This window comes from Metarhizium album (genome assembly GCF_000804445.1).
Source record: "Metarhizium album ARSEF 1941 chromosome Unknown scaffold_1, whole genome shotgun sequence".
Classification (NCBI taxonomy): domain Eukaryota; kingdom Fungi; phylum Ascomycota; class Sordariomycetes; order Hypocreales; family Clavicipitaceae; genus Metarhizium; species Metarhizium album.
In genome coordinates, this window is record NW_024467575.1 from 2,872,749 (window position 1) to 2,886,459 (window position 13,711).

General features: G+C 56.4%; 1 protein-coding gene across 1 annotated transcript; it reads left to right on the forward strand.

Moving 5' to 3' along the window:
* Positions 1-11,990: 11,990 nt before the first annotated feature.
* MAM_00818 (uncharacterized protein) lies at positions 11,991-13,711 on the forward strand (the record flags this gene model as incomplete). The annotated part of the gene is made up of 2 exons (XM_040819617.1): positions 11,991-12,090; positions 12,162-13,711. 2 exons carry the CDS (start codon positions 11,991-11,993, stop codon positions 13,709-13,711), a joined length of 1,650 nt encoding a protein of 549 aa, XP_040682882.1.

Here is a 13,711-nt window from a genome sequence, read left to right on the forward strand (position 1 = left end):
TGAATCGTGATACAAGAGGTACGTGGTCGCTGGCGTCGAGTGGTCCGTTGCGTCCGTCCGTCCCGGCTGATGATTGTGCGTGCAACCGAGGGGACTGGAAGAGCTCTTGGCTAACTGCAGCCGAAGACGGGTGGTGAGACGGCAGAGGCATGATGGCTCTGGCTCTGGCTCTGGCTCTGCTGCTGCCCGCTCAACCGTGACTTGCTAATAAGACGTCGTTGATGGCGGGAGCTGGAACCTTGCGACGCCGGCTGACGACACCGGCTGACGACGGACGACGACTGACCTCTGGGCAAGACGAGACGCGATCTGTAATGTGTATTATCCACGGGCATTATCCGATCCACAGATCAAGACGCACATAGTAGTACCTCGTCGCACGTTCGCAGATCTGTTGGACGTGACCCTTCTCGCACGGGCCGTACGGCCGTGTAAAGCGTAACTCGATCCCGCGACATTGATACATATATGAGTTGCCGTACCAAAGCTGGATGCAAAACCCGTCGGCAGCTCAAGCGCCTTGGTACTCTCGAACACAAAGCCCTGGTTGCCGCAGGAGAGTCGAGTCTCAGAATACTGTTGCCCCCCAAGAGTTGCTGACACGAGACGCTGCTCCGTACACCTGCTTTGCACCACAGTTGTTTTGCCTTGCGTCAGAAAACCTGGCTTCCACCTTCGGCACGAGCAAGGCCCTTGCCGGACTGGGCTGCCGCTGATGACGGAGAGTTGCTTAAGCAGACAGAGAGGCACTCCCAAGGGCCCTGACTCACCCTCGATCTAACATCTGTAATGTGAAGCTAGTGGCGGGCAGCTACTGCCTATGCATAGCCTCGTTACTTGTACGAGTTCGTCCCACAGAGCGCAAACAAATGACGTCTGCGGAGGCACGATATGGCCGGCCAGGTCACGCCGGGTTGGATAACGGTCACAACGGGCCATCGTTGTCTAAAGATTCCGCAACCTGCTTCTTGTTATTTTGTTTGTCCTTCCTCCCGATCTAGTGTTGCGAAAATACAGGCATTTTTGGTATTCTGACAAGTACGGAGTCGCAGTGGCACTGCCGGCTTTCTTGTCACGTTGCTCATGGTCATACGAAGCCATCAACGCCACAGCCCGGCCCAAGGCCAGGCAGGGTCTTGGACTGACTGATAGCAAGGCACACCTTGGTGATTGTGGCTTGAGAGGTCACGCGTGGGCTCCAAGCCAACCTCGTACTGGACGCCGTGAAGAGGTGCCGAGAAATTACAGCCGAAGCCAAGGTCAGTCGTCGTCGTCATCCTAACCAAACTTGCGAGCTCGGAGCGCCCTGGACTGATGTCATGAGTAGCAGTGTCAATCAGGGATATACGGCCGACAGGGTCCATTGGTGTCGGAAAGGAAAAAGGATGGACATGCGGCGTGGTGCGGTGAACACATGTACGGGAGCAACCAAACATCGGTTCAGCCGCACCAAAGTCTATTTCCCGTTCGCCAAGGCTTTTGCTCATGTTTCATTCCAAGTCAGTGCAATCCGACACCATTGCGTTGGAAATGGCCAAGCACGCCACGGTTTTTCGTCTGCCCGGGTGAGGCTTTGCGGTTCCAAGTCTCAGCGCCGATGGAAACCATGTATTTTCGCGGCCAGCGCGGCGTCGCCTGCGCCTTGCCATGAGCGTAGCTGTTTTATTGTCGTCTTTAATGTGATTTCAAAGATGATGAAATAAAGTAGGACGTGAAATAAAATAAAATCAAATAATTGCAAACGACTCACTCGCCTGGGGGCATGTTAGTTTCAGACTTCTATTAAAAGGAACAAAAAGTGCAACTCACACACGCCCTTCCTCGACATCCGATACACGAGATACACGAGTACCGAGCGGGTGTCTTGTCTTGCAAATACCAAGCAGTTGCTGTAGGATACACAACAGACGGTGACTTTCCCTAAACTTACACCGGCCAGTCAGCCGGGCCTTCACCGCCGGATTCGTCAGGCTCGCGTGGGAGCATCAACAAGACGCTGGCCATGTTGTTTCGCGGCTCGCGGCCACGTAAGCACACGACAGCGTGACGTCCAGGGACCAACGTGGCGAGAGCCATGTCCGCGTATTTTTTTCAGCCCTTTGCGCCGCAAGAAAGTGGGCTTGGTCGAGAGTCTATCGAGTATGAGCCGGCTCGGGATATTACTCCCTTTCCATGCAACCCCGCCTCATACCGCCGTATACGCGGCGCTGCCAGCTGCCCGTGCCGCGTCCTTGTTGTACTCCCTACTCCCTACTCCGTACATCATTGTCGATTACGGAGCACTGGTCCCGAGTCATGTCGACGGTGGTTGCGCAAGAACGCATCCGAGTAGGCGGAGTGCGTGTTGCGTGCGGAGATTAGGCAATGGGATGGGGGCCATATCCAGGTGCGATGATAGTGCTCTCGGCAGCTGCGCCATCATCATCGAAGCAGAATGGAATGCCTCCGAATGAGTGTTCTTTATGAGCTTGGCAGCATGGCTGTCGGGGGGTTGCCATCCTTTCTCACCCACCACCATGAATCGCCATCTGTATGTCCGCCATGCCGTCCTACCGCGCGCTTTCCTGCATCTTACTCAACGGCGCAAATGGCCCCCAACGCTAAATCGATCATCTGATGTTGATCCGGCCGCAAATCCACGTCGGTGAGAAGTCTGAGTAAGGCAGCCAACCACTCACCATGCATTCGCAAGGGAAGGCAGACGCGAGACGGTTGTTACACAACCAAAGTTGTTTCACTCTGGTTCAAAAGCAATCGACCCAATCGAACGCAGAGGCGACAAATTATTCTTGGAGTATGCCGGAATGTGGTCATGACATGGACAAACATTGGCCTGCTGTGCCGATAACAACTTGCTTGTCGTTGGTCGGCAAGTGGTGTATCGTCTGCGATCAAAGCAATTAAATGAGCCCGGGGATAACGGATCGCGAGTATCCTCCTCAGTGCAATCCCCCAACGTGTTTCGCCTTGAACCTGACACAAGAAGCATGGGTAGGTAGATTGTACAACACGCACCAACGAATGCCGCTAGATTCTGAGAACGGAGACTAAGAAGCCCTCCTGCGGCCCTTGGGCCGGTCTCGTCCTTACCTGCACGCTCACTGGAAGATGCAACCGCCTTGCAAGGTCGAGGTGCTTACCGACCAACGTCGTAGGATGAAGGGAATGGCTGTTGTGATGCAGCTCTAGCCGACTCGCTTCGCCTGACTCCTCTATTGTCAAGGATTTCTCCACGACTTCGTAACCGAAATCCGAAGCAAATAACCACCGGCCCGCTGACAGAGAAACGTTGAGCCTCATGCTACCATGGCGAAATGTATACGTGTCGGGAAATTGGAGCACCAACTCGCAACAGCCTCTGGTTGATTTATTCGCCAGCACTTAAAATAGCTGAGATGGCAAGAATGACACCGTTTGCGCACGCGAGATGACACGTTTCGGCTATCTTCGAGTTTGATTTGACTTGGCCGTTTTCCATTCCGTAACATGTCAAATGCCATCAGTGCTCGACTAGTAAAGTTCCTGGCATCGAAATCCGACACCTGAGTGCGACTTCGCAACCCAAATCGATAGAAGTTTACCATAGTGTCCATTCTTCTTCCCATGACTAAGCTTCCTTTGGGAGTGAGGGCATGCTGGTCAGGGCCCATGGTCCTGCATTGCTGATGATTAGACGTGTTGGACGTGCGGTCACATTTGACGCACACAGTAACCAATATTACTGACTGGATTCGTGTGCCTCTGGCAGAAATTGAACAGCACGTGCAATCGAACCGAAGCTGAAGCTGAATGTCTGCAGCACGAACCCCTTCCGCCCCGGCCAGGACCTGCATGCTCGGTCATATCCGAGGGCAACTGACCGCAACCGCCAAAAGCTGACTGGCATGGAGCTTCTGCGGTCGCCGGTGAACCCGGGGCCTCGTGAGCCGCTGGGACAAGGATGCCGTTGCCGGTCGCTGATGGATGCGCCCATGTACGAAGAAACCCCTTCATCAAGGCTACCTGCCTCTTACCATGGAATCATTTGGTCGCTAGCGGGACGGATTTGACTGGTGCTCTTTGTGATGTCGTCTCTCGAGGCCAAACCTTCTGTGGTCAGCGACGGGCATTGCATGCGAGCGGACTCATTCACTACTCGGACCGATCAGCGTTCAGCCGGGGCCAAGGGGCCTGTAACGGTACCAAGCTTTCGTACGGAGATTCTGCAACTTACCAGGAGGATACAAAGCATGCCCCGCCTGTTGCCTGTTGCTTGCCCTGCGAGATGACCAGAGTCGAGAAGAATGTGCATCCTTGTGGGGTGGAGAGTGGGCTGCTGTAGTCCACAAGCAAGCCACATCCGCTGCCACGCAAAATCAACAACTTTGATGGCGGGCTTGAGACGCAAATGACCTCCTGCTGCTGTGTGAGGATTGGATTGGAGAGTCGGTGACACCCGCCCAGGCAGGAGAGGGCCAGCGTGCTGCGCCATGCCAGTGCAGTGCGCTCACATGCCACAAATGCCACGGCGGACTCATCCGAGTTGTGAAGTTGCTCGGCACAGCATGCGCGCTCGGTTGTTCCTTCCCACAGCAGAAAACCCACAGCTGGCCCGCACCGCTGAGCAGACACGAGCTGAAAGAGGACCAGTCGACCCAGGCGTGAGTCGCTGGCCAGCAAGCCTGGGCAGGCCGCAGGCAGGCAGGGCCCTTGCCAAGGGTTGAGGCTGGCAGCTTGGCGGAAGGAGCCACTGACAACGGCTGCAAAAGACACACTTTTCGGATACGGAGTATGTTCAGCCAACACGCGACTCGTCAAAGGCTCCATTTCCTGAGGGTCAAGTAATTTATTGATTGATTTAAACATTTTCGCGGCCACGTTAAAAAGTCCGCCCTTCTCAATCATCAATTTGTCGCTTTACTCGTTGCACCCCTTTCCCCTCAGCCATGACGGAAAAGCGACGCGGTTTTTGTGCGTGTGTCACCCAACCGATTGGAGGTGTGTTGGGGGTGTCAAAGGTGTGGAATTGAAGACGGCTTGAGCTCGGAATTGGATACGTTAGTCGTTGGGTGAGCGGCCCAGCTTTGCACTAACACTGACACTTCAGACTATTCAACCCTCCCTGCTTGCCGATTGCATTCCTCGATGGTGGTGCCAGTCTGCTCGATCGCGCACAACCAGATCGCCGGTTCCGTCTGGGACTCATCAGAGGAGATGCAGTGCTCTGTGTCTATCTTGCCTATCTTGCACCCTTGCGGCTTGATTTCTTCCAAACGTCCCGCGAATGTCTCGAGAGTCTGTCTCTTGGATTCGTACCCCGGATTTCATGGCCAGGCAGGCGTGGAGTCATGTTCCTTTGTCAGTCACGCCAGCCAGACAACAATTTATCGAGTTGATCGTCCAGATATGTAGTCTAGCATGTGTATTCACAAAGTCAGCCTCGCCTCGACGTCCCAAGCAAAGGGACCGCTGGCACTCAAACTCAAAACCTTGTTCGACAATCCAGACCTGTTCGCACCATATTTTCAAACCAAGGCATGCAAACAATGCTGTCAACTAGGCGGATAGTGCAGTTAGCCTCTTTTCGCCCCAAACAATCGCAGCCCGAGACTCCAGAACTCCTGGTCCTGTACGTCTTGGCGAGTACGTACTAGGTTGCTGCGCAAAACGCGTTGCTGTCTCTCGGAATCGAACAAGTCAAACCCGGGTGATGAAAGTGGGTGTTGTGACCCCTGTACCCTCCCTTCCGAATCATTTCGGCTGACTATTCAACGGTAAACACCCTTTGGCAAGGCAGAGAGAAAAATCAAAGTCTAAGACACGACTCGTTGCCAGAGGCAGATATTGGATGAGGAATCTCATGAAAATGACAAGGATAAATCCAGGTCGTAGCGCAATTGAACGGCGCGTCCCGCTCGTTTAATGTACGACGGTTGAAGCTTGGGGCGGACAAGAGTGCTAGCTAAACAACGGTCCGTCGCGGGACGACCTCGTGATCCATGCCAAGACTACTGATGGGTTTTCGAAGAGCCGAGGGCCACGGCTCATGACATCATGGGCTCTGGATGGGCCGGGTCGAAACGATGGCCAAGTCCTCTACCAAGCTCGGAATGCCAGAGGAGCAAGAGGCGACTCCAAGCTCCAGAAAACGAACTAGGTAGTACCAGCCCAAGTACGGAATAGAGAGAGAGTAGGCACCTATCCAAAAAAAAAAGACCAGTTGAGACGAAACCGCACCTCGTAGCCAAAATCACGTCCTCACCACCATGACTTTGCTGCCCGTCATTGAAAGACAGGACCACTCAGTCGGTACGGGGTACGCCACGCCACCAGCAACCCAAGGCCACGTCCTGGCGAGGGCTTGGGCTGTTTTGACGGGTTGGCTTTGCCACTCCCCTTGCGTTGTGACGCAGAGGGGGCAATATCTCGTTCGATTGGGCTCTTTCGGGGAAAGATGCGTTTTCTCGAGGAAACAAAAAGCAAGACCTTCTCCTAGCAGCACGCCCGGCGCCAGCTTTTCCCAAAGCCCAACCAGACCAAGCCAGAGAGAGAGCACCTAGTCGCCGGTACGTACGTGCTACTCCGTACACGGTAGTGAAACAGTGCGATGTCGTGCCTGAATATTCCCACCCGGCGCTGCAGAGAGACATTCCAGAGTTGCGGACCCGCGAACTCGGGTCTTGGACGTGGCCGGGAGCTCATCCGTGACCTATCACAAATGACGGCAGGCCTTGCCTCGCGCCTCATCAGCGAAGTGGCTCCAGCGCCGCGGACGAATCGCTGCAGCCCAGGGATTGAATCCGGCAGTGCCATCCATCATCCCTTGTTGTTGATCTCTTGTTGAGCGGCGAGCGAGCTGCATTCGTGCGGGAGGACTCCGTACCACACTTTCGATTCTGCGGTTACAGTCGTGCGCGTTCTTTTGTAGGGAGCACAGAGTACTCCGTACGTGGTCAAGAATGGGTCGCAGAAATGTCAAACAGGCAGGCACCACGAGGCTTCGTTTCTTGGTGTTCGTCGCCCCGCGCGGCCGTCGTACGGAAGTTGCTGGCCGCACGGCTTGGTGCCCACTGCCTGCCTGGGCAGGATCGAAATGGGGGAGGGCCGAAACATGCCGCAGCAAAAAGCATCGACTGGCTCGAGGCGAGGCCCTGCGGAATTGAAGGCGGGCTGCCGAGTATGGGGTACGGGGTACGGAATACATGGAGCAATAATAAATAGTAGTAAATGCCCAGGGTCCCAGGGGGCGCGATGATTCACTGGTGGTGCTCGCTCCGTAGATCCCGTCGTCAGAGGACAATCGCTCGGATCGAATTGGCAATAGGGCCTTGGGGCCATGGGGAGATGGGAGCGTCGTTTCCCATTTGCCGCTGCGTGGCCTTGTGCTCTGCCCAGCTGACCCCGCGAAGCTATTCTCGGGGCAACGATTGGCCAAGCCGGTCGGCCGCGGCCAGCCAAGTCCTTTCTTCGCCAACCGAGCGATAGGGGGCTGCATTGGGGACGGAACGGCTATATTATGCACTGTACGGGAGTTGGCTTATGCACAACGGAGCAGCAACGCCACCCAAGTTCCAGGTCGACGGGATCGAGCCAAGGCGCGGGGGGCCAGGCCTGGGCCCCGGCAGCCAATGGCGCTTCGGCAGGGCCCAGCTCCCGGCGCCACCCGGCGCGCCCCCTTTTGGTGGGGCGACTGACGGGTCGCTGCGAGGCATCCGTTTCCATTTCATCCCTTCATCATGCCGCCACTCGCCATCCCATTCCCAGGTGCGCGCGGAGGAAGGGCTTCGACATTGGAAGAAAGAAACGATAACGGCGCAACGCGAGTTGGAAACCCGACAGCTCAGATGCGCGGCCCCTGGCAGAAGAAACTGGCACGGCGGGATGCGCCTGGACTCTGCCAGTCCTACCGGCCCCTACGTGAATACTCTGACCAGCAATCTTTGACCAGACGACTCTCCCAACCACCACGGGTTTGATAGTACGTACCTGCTGCGGTGATCGACGGGTTGGAAATGGCAACTGGGAAGCAGACGCATCAACGGACATTGGTTTGCTATCCTGTCAGAGCAGCGGCGCCGTGTTTTCTTACGTACCGACCACCAAACCTGCTCGCAGGGGATGCTGGCGTTGCGGCTGCCAATCCCAATCACACTCCGTGTCAGTTTCCGAGAAACCCAAACTGTGGTGCATTTTGTTCCAAATAGCGTCTTCAAATGGCAATGAAGAGCGTTGCGCCGGGGGAGCCTGCTAGCCTGCGCCGCCCATCAAGGTGTCTCTTTCTCGCCGCCCAAACTCGCATGAGACGGGAGCTCGCCGCAGTCTCCATCGCTCGCTCGCATGAAGGAGAGAGAGGGAGTCAGAGGGAAGAGAGAGACAAGGGCGGTTAGTGAAGATTGGCATGGCGTAACACGTCTGAGGCAAACTTTTTTCGCGATGGCGTATCCCGGTACATTTGTGTACAACCACAGGAACTATAGGTCCGGGTGGCGGCGAATTACAGACAACAGTCGTGCTTCATGGCATCTGTGGCCGGGGGGTATCGCTGTCGCTCATGAAAATATCCAATTCGTGTCTGGTTGTGACGGCTGGACACGGCGGCACACGTTCACGTCAGAGCAACAGTGAGCGGCGACGGTCAGAAGCGTGCAAGCCAACAACAAAGGATTCCACTGATGTCCTGGAATCGTGTTGGGGGGCCACGGTTGGAAGGCTGAACACGTGCTGGGAAAGGACAGATAGTACAGCGTACGTCGTGCGTTGTAATGGCGAGGAGGAACGGGCAGCACAAGCGAGGCGCAGGGGGGGCATTCATCAACGGAAAGCAAAGGACTGGAAAGGTGTGTGTCTTTGTAAGAACCGAAAGTCACGGAGTGGATGGATGAAGGGGGACCTTGACGAAAGAATTAATGAATGAACTTATATTTTTGTTAAAAAAAAAATAAAGGGAAAGGAAAAACAGAGGAAGGGGTGGGGGGGGAGAGCGGCAGAGAAGGGAGGACGAAGAAGCGGCTAGCACAAGAAAAGAAGAAAGCAAGCAAAGAAACCGATGACAATGGCGCGAAAGGGCGACGGGACATGGATGCGAGGGAGAGATGTCATGGACGGCGACCCGGTTGCTCTGGAGCCGCGCAAAAGCAACGCACACATCCATCACGTACCCGGGTCAATCGGTGCTCTCTGCCTGTCAGGCGATGGCTGTGATATGCTGGCAATTCCTGCAGGCCCGGTGACGGCCACTCGATCGACCCATCATCGTCAGCGGCAAGTCGACGACGTCTGGGGACCGAGAGTTCTTGTCGTTGATCGCTGATGCGTTGGCACCGACAGCCTGGCCATGGTGCGCATGTGGGCCTGGTAAGCGCCTCGGCAGGGTCCGACTCTCTGACGTGAATGTGAATGTGAATGTGAATGTGAATGCCTTTTGCCCGATGCCACCAACCAACCGCTCAACCAACCCCCAGGTCTCGCCTTGCTTGTCCTGGTGTCTTGGTCCACGGACTCATTCATACCTGACGCACTGTTTGGGCTGTGCTGTGCTGTGCTGTGCCGTTCCCGTCTCCCGTTCCCGTCCATCTCACTCAGCATGTCAATCGCTCGGATTCCACCGTCAGGCGCAGCAGTGCAGTCAGTTAAGGCTGCACCCGTTGCGCAGCTGCGGCAAATCTGGGGGAACCTGGAACGTCTAGGCCCCCGGCCGCGGCCCCATGGGCGTGGAGCTACGTACTCCTTACCCGAAAACACATGTGCCTGGGCACCCAGGAACTTGGTGTGTACAGACGTACGTCCCTGGGCACCTGGGTTCTCCGCGTTGGCGTTGTAGGGAGTGGGTACCGTACGCTTGTACTGCTCAAGTAGTTTCCGGCGCCAGGCTGGTCATGGAGTACATGCGTCGCGAGGTCAGCTGGACAACGGCTGGACGGAAGGCATCATGGCAAACGGCAAATGGCAAAGGTTCCGTGGATCTGGACTCTGGACTCTGGACATTGAGGTGATGGCATCCGAACCCTTGCCACCTCGGAGGCATTCGCTCCGAGGCAAACAGCACTCGACCTGGGCAAAAGAGCCTGCAGAAAAACAAAAACGAGCACCTGACGCGTCGTCATGAAAGGCATCTATCTATCTGGTCGATTGGGGGCCGAGCATGAAACACGGCCGCTTCACCCGCGCTCCGTACAGGGCAGAAGGAGCCAAAAACAAACCACGGCTACGACTTCTTTCGACTCGACTCGCAAGGAACGGGCAACGACCTGGAACAGCCCGACCTGGTGCTTTTGCATCAACAGTCGGAAGCGCGACCACCCACACTTTGCGCAGACGCGCGCTGCCCATCAAGCAAAGACGTCGTCTTCCTGATTCAATCGTCCGAAGACGGCAAATTGCAGGAAGTGCATCGCCATCGCATCAACCAACGTACTAGTACTCCGTGCTGCCTATGCCCATGACCAGGCCTGGCCAGACCCGGGCACCGGACTTGGGCTGGGCTTGGCTCCCTGGGCTCCAACGGCTCCAACTGGCTCCGTGCTCCGTTTCAACATTTTGCTTGCGCGTGACTGCCAGCTGTTGGAGAGATCACGGGGAATCACCCGGTGAGCGAGCGAGCGGGTGAGTGACTGACGGACTGTTGGCAGGACCAAGTCTGCTTCACCCGCTTCACCCGCTTCACCCTTGTCCGTCCCCGTTTCCCCAGTTCCTCCGTAATAGAGACGGCCCGTCTGCCACTCGCAAAATTCACACATGTATGCAACTCCGTACCCCAAGGGCCTCGGTGACTGACTACGGAGTGCCGAAACGGAACACCTGCCATCACATGATGGAAGAGGGTGCATGTCCACAGCCCTTTTGCCTGGGCTCGTTTTGGTCCAGGCCGGCCGCAGTGCTGGGGCCCAGTACTCGATTCAGGACAGCCAGAATGCCACCAAGTGCCAAGACGGAGTGCAGCCCAAAGAGGCTTAGTCGTAGCTGTCGCCCGCTAAGCCTCTATGGGCAGTGCCTTGAATGTATCCGATAGTCCGATGGCAAAGTAGTTCCTCTTTGAGTTTAGTTTGTAGGGCCAGGTCACGCTGACCGCAGAAGGAACAGAGAGCGAGGTGGCCCAGGGCAAGTTCCGCGACTTCTGTCCTCTCCCTCCTCACCCCCCACCCCACCCCCCTCTGGCCTTCCGGTTACTGATCACAAGAGTCGCGAGGGTGCTTTTGGCCCCCCCGGCGCTGGCTGCTTCGTCCCCAGTCTCGCCCTTGCTGTGCGTGCGCTGTCTGTTCCCAGCGGCGCCTCCGTTCCGTACAATGCGCCAGACCTTCTGAACCCTGTGCGCACGCCCTCTCTAAGCTCTGCACCCCCACCCCTGCGCCCGGTACGTACCACATGGTTCCGACCCTTGCTTGCTTCTCGTTGGGCCCTGGAGTCCAAGTCACATCCTACACGCCACGACTCATTGCTCAAAGTGCCTGCCCTTGGGCTGCTCTTTCCCTCCCCGTCCCACCTTGCTCTTATCCCACGTTTGTGGACTACATCTATATCCTCTTCCCCAGACACCCTTCGCGCTGCCGTTCTTTCGTCCCCATCTTCACCTCCGCATTGTTGTGTGCCCTGCTCAGCCGCTGCCGACTTAACAACATCCATCCTCCGGACAAACATCATCTCACTCACGGCTCGCAATCCTCTTCACCGATTGCCAGTCTGGAGCGCGCGAGCAAACCATCCTCTCCACTATCCCGCAGCGCAGCGCCAGAGAGGCGTGCACACCCTCCTGGTCTACAGCTGGGAATCAACCTTCACATCAGAATTACGCGAATTGGCGCCGGAATCGCACTTGAAAACCGCCCGCGATACGCATTTTCCCCGACGTTACGCTGTCACTGCCCATCTGCACAGCGAAGTACCAAAATAAGATATTAGCTGCCCAGTCGTCGCCCCCTCGAAGTGTCGAGGCATGCTTCGGGTTGCTTGACAACCACACCAGACAGCGCACCTCCATCTCTGCTCGCACCGACCGAGCACCCCAGATGACAGCTATGCCTTATCGGTTAGACACGCACGTCTTGACGGTGGACGCCAACGTAATCCACAAGGTCGACACTGCGAATCCCGCTAATCTTTATAGCATGTGGACAGGTGAGGTCCCTCTCTTGCCACCGCCTCAGCTGGATCCCTCATCACGATGCTGACCCAGTGCTCCAAAACAGTCTTTTCCCGTTGTGCAGACTCTGTAGAGCAGGGCAGAAGACTGGAGAACTTGAGCTGGCGTCTCTGGCAGAGAGAGCAGCTCGTTGAGAGCGCGAATAAGAAAAACACCACCACATCTACGACTACCACGACTCCTCCCAAGAACGTCCCCTCAGATATGAGATTACCAGAGGTCCCCCAACTGTCTGGCAGCGTCGAGTCTTTGGCTGACGACGAGACGGTCGATTTCACCTCTGTATCAGCACCGCTTGAGATCCGACCTAGGATACGAAGACTAGATTCCTCCACCACCAGACGTGATCGACGCATTAGCTCTGATGACTTTGAGAAGATGATCGTGTCCATTGTCAAGGACAAGGCTCCCCTGTCCGCCCCCTCACATACGTCTTCCTTGATGGCGTCCACGAAGCAGAAGCTTCTACTTCCCGTTCCTCCCTCCCTCGCCCGGTCTGCATCTGCCACAACCGAGTCACAATCTTCAGTACAGATTTCCGAGGAGCTACGTCCCTCCCCTTTGCCGCCTCCCGAGGTCCCCAGAGTCCGAGCACTTGCTTTCCCAGAACCAGATGCTGCTGCTTCGTCGCAACATCCTCTGCCCGAACCAAACTCCTCACCGGCACCCAAGCACGTGCAGCTTAAGAAGCAGCCTGCTCGGTTCGCGCTTGGTGGATCTTGTTCTTCAAGCGAACACAGCCAGAGCATTGACAACACCAAGGCTACTTCCGTTGTCACGGGTAAGAAGCCCGTGCTCCAAATTGGCGGCTCATCGGGGGAGCCATCCGTCAAGCGCTCTGGTCACTCTGCACTTCCAAACAACCGCATGAGCGACTCGACGGCCCAGGCTTTGCAGCAGAGCGAGTCTGCCGTCGACTCTGACACCGAGGCCGAATACGTCGACGAGAGCGCCATTGACGACGATGACTCATCTGACTGGGAAGACTCAACGGAAGACAGCGGCAAATCTAGCGTTGACGACAAGTTCTTCCAGCGCGTCGAGTCCAAGGCCAACCTCGCCTCCCGCCCGTCGCTAATCACGCTCATGCTTGCACAGAACGAGCGAGCCAGGACACTGGGCAATCAAGCTTCGCAATCCACACCTGCCATCCACCGAACCCGAGCGGGGCCTAACGGGCCCAGTCTGGGTGTTTCCCCCAACGACTCTGACGAAGCGCCTCTGATGATGAAGGGCATGCGACACTCTGCACTCAAGCCCATCAGCGAGATTCCCCGATCCGCCGCGCAACCAATCACGACCCACACTACTCATGTCAACTTCCCTGCGGCCTTTTCTCCCCGAACCACGCGCCGCAACATGCTGGCTACCGAACTCACCGAGTCCCTCCGACTGAACCTTGTCTGGGAGCGGCAGCAGAAGAAGTTGACTAGCAAGGCGATGCTCAAGCGGCGCCACACTTCGCAGGACGTCGCCAACCTAAACCAGTATCCCCAGAAGGCATGTATCAAAGCCAGCGAGGACGCGGAAGCCCATAGCTGGAACCAATACTTTTCTAAGGAAGCTCTCAACGGATACCATTCAAAAGGCTGGTAA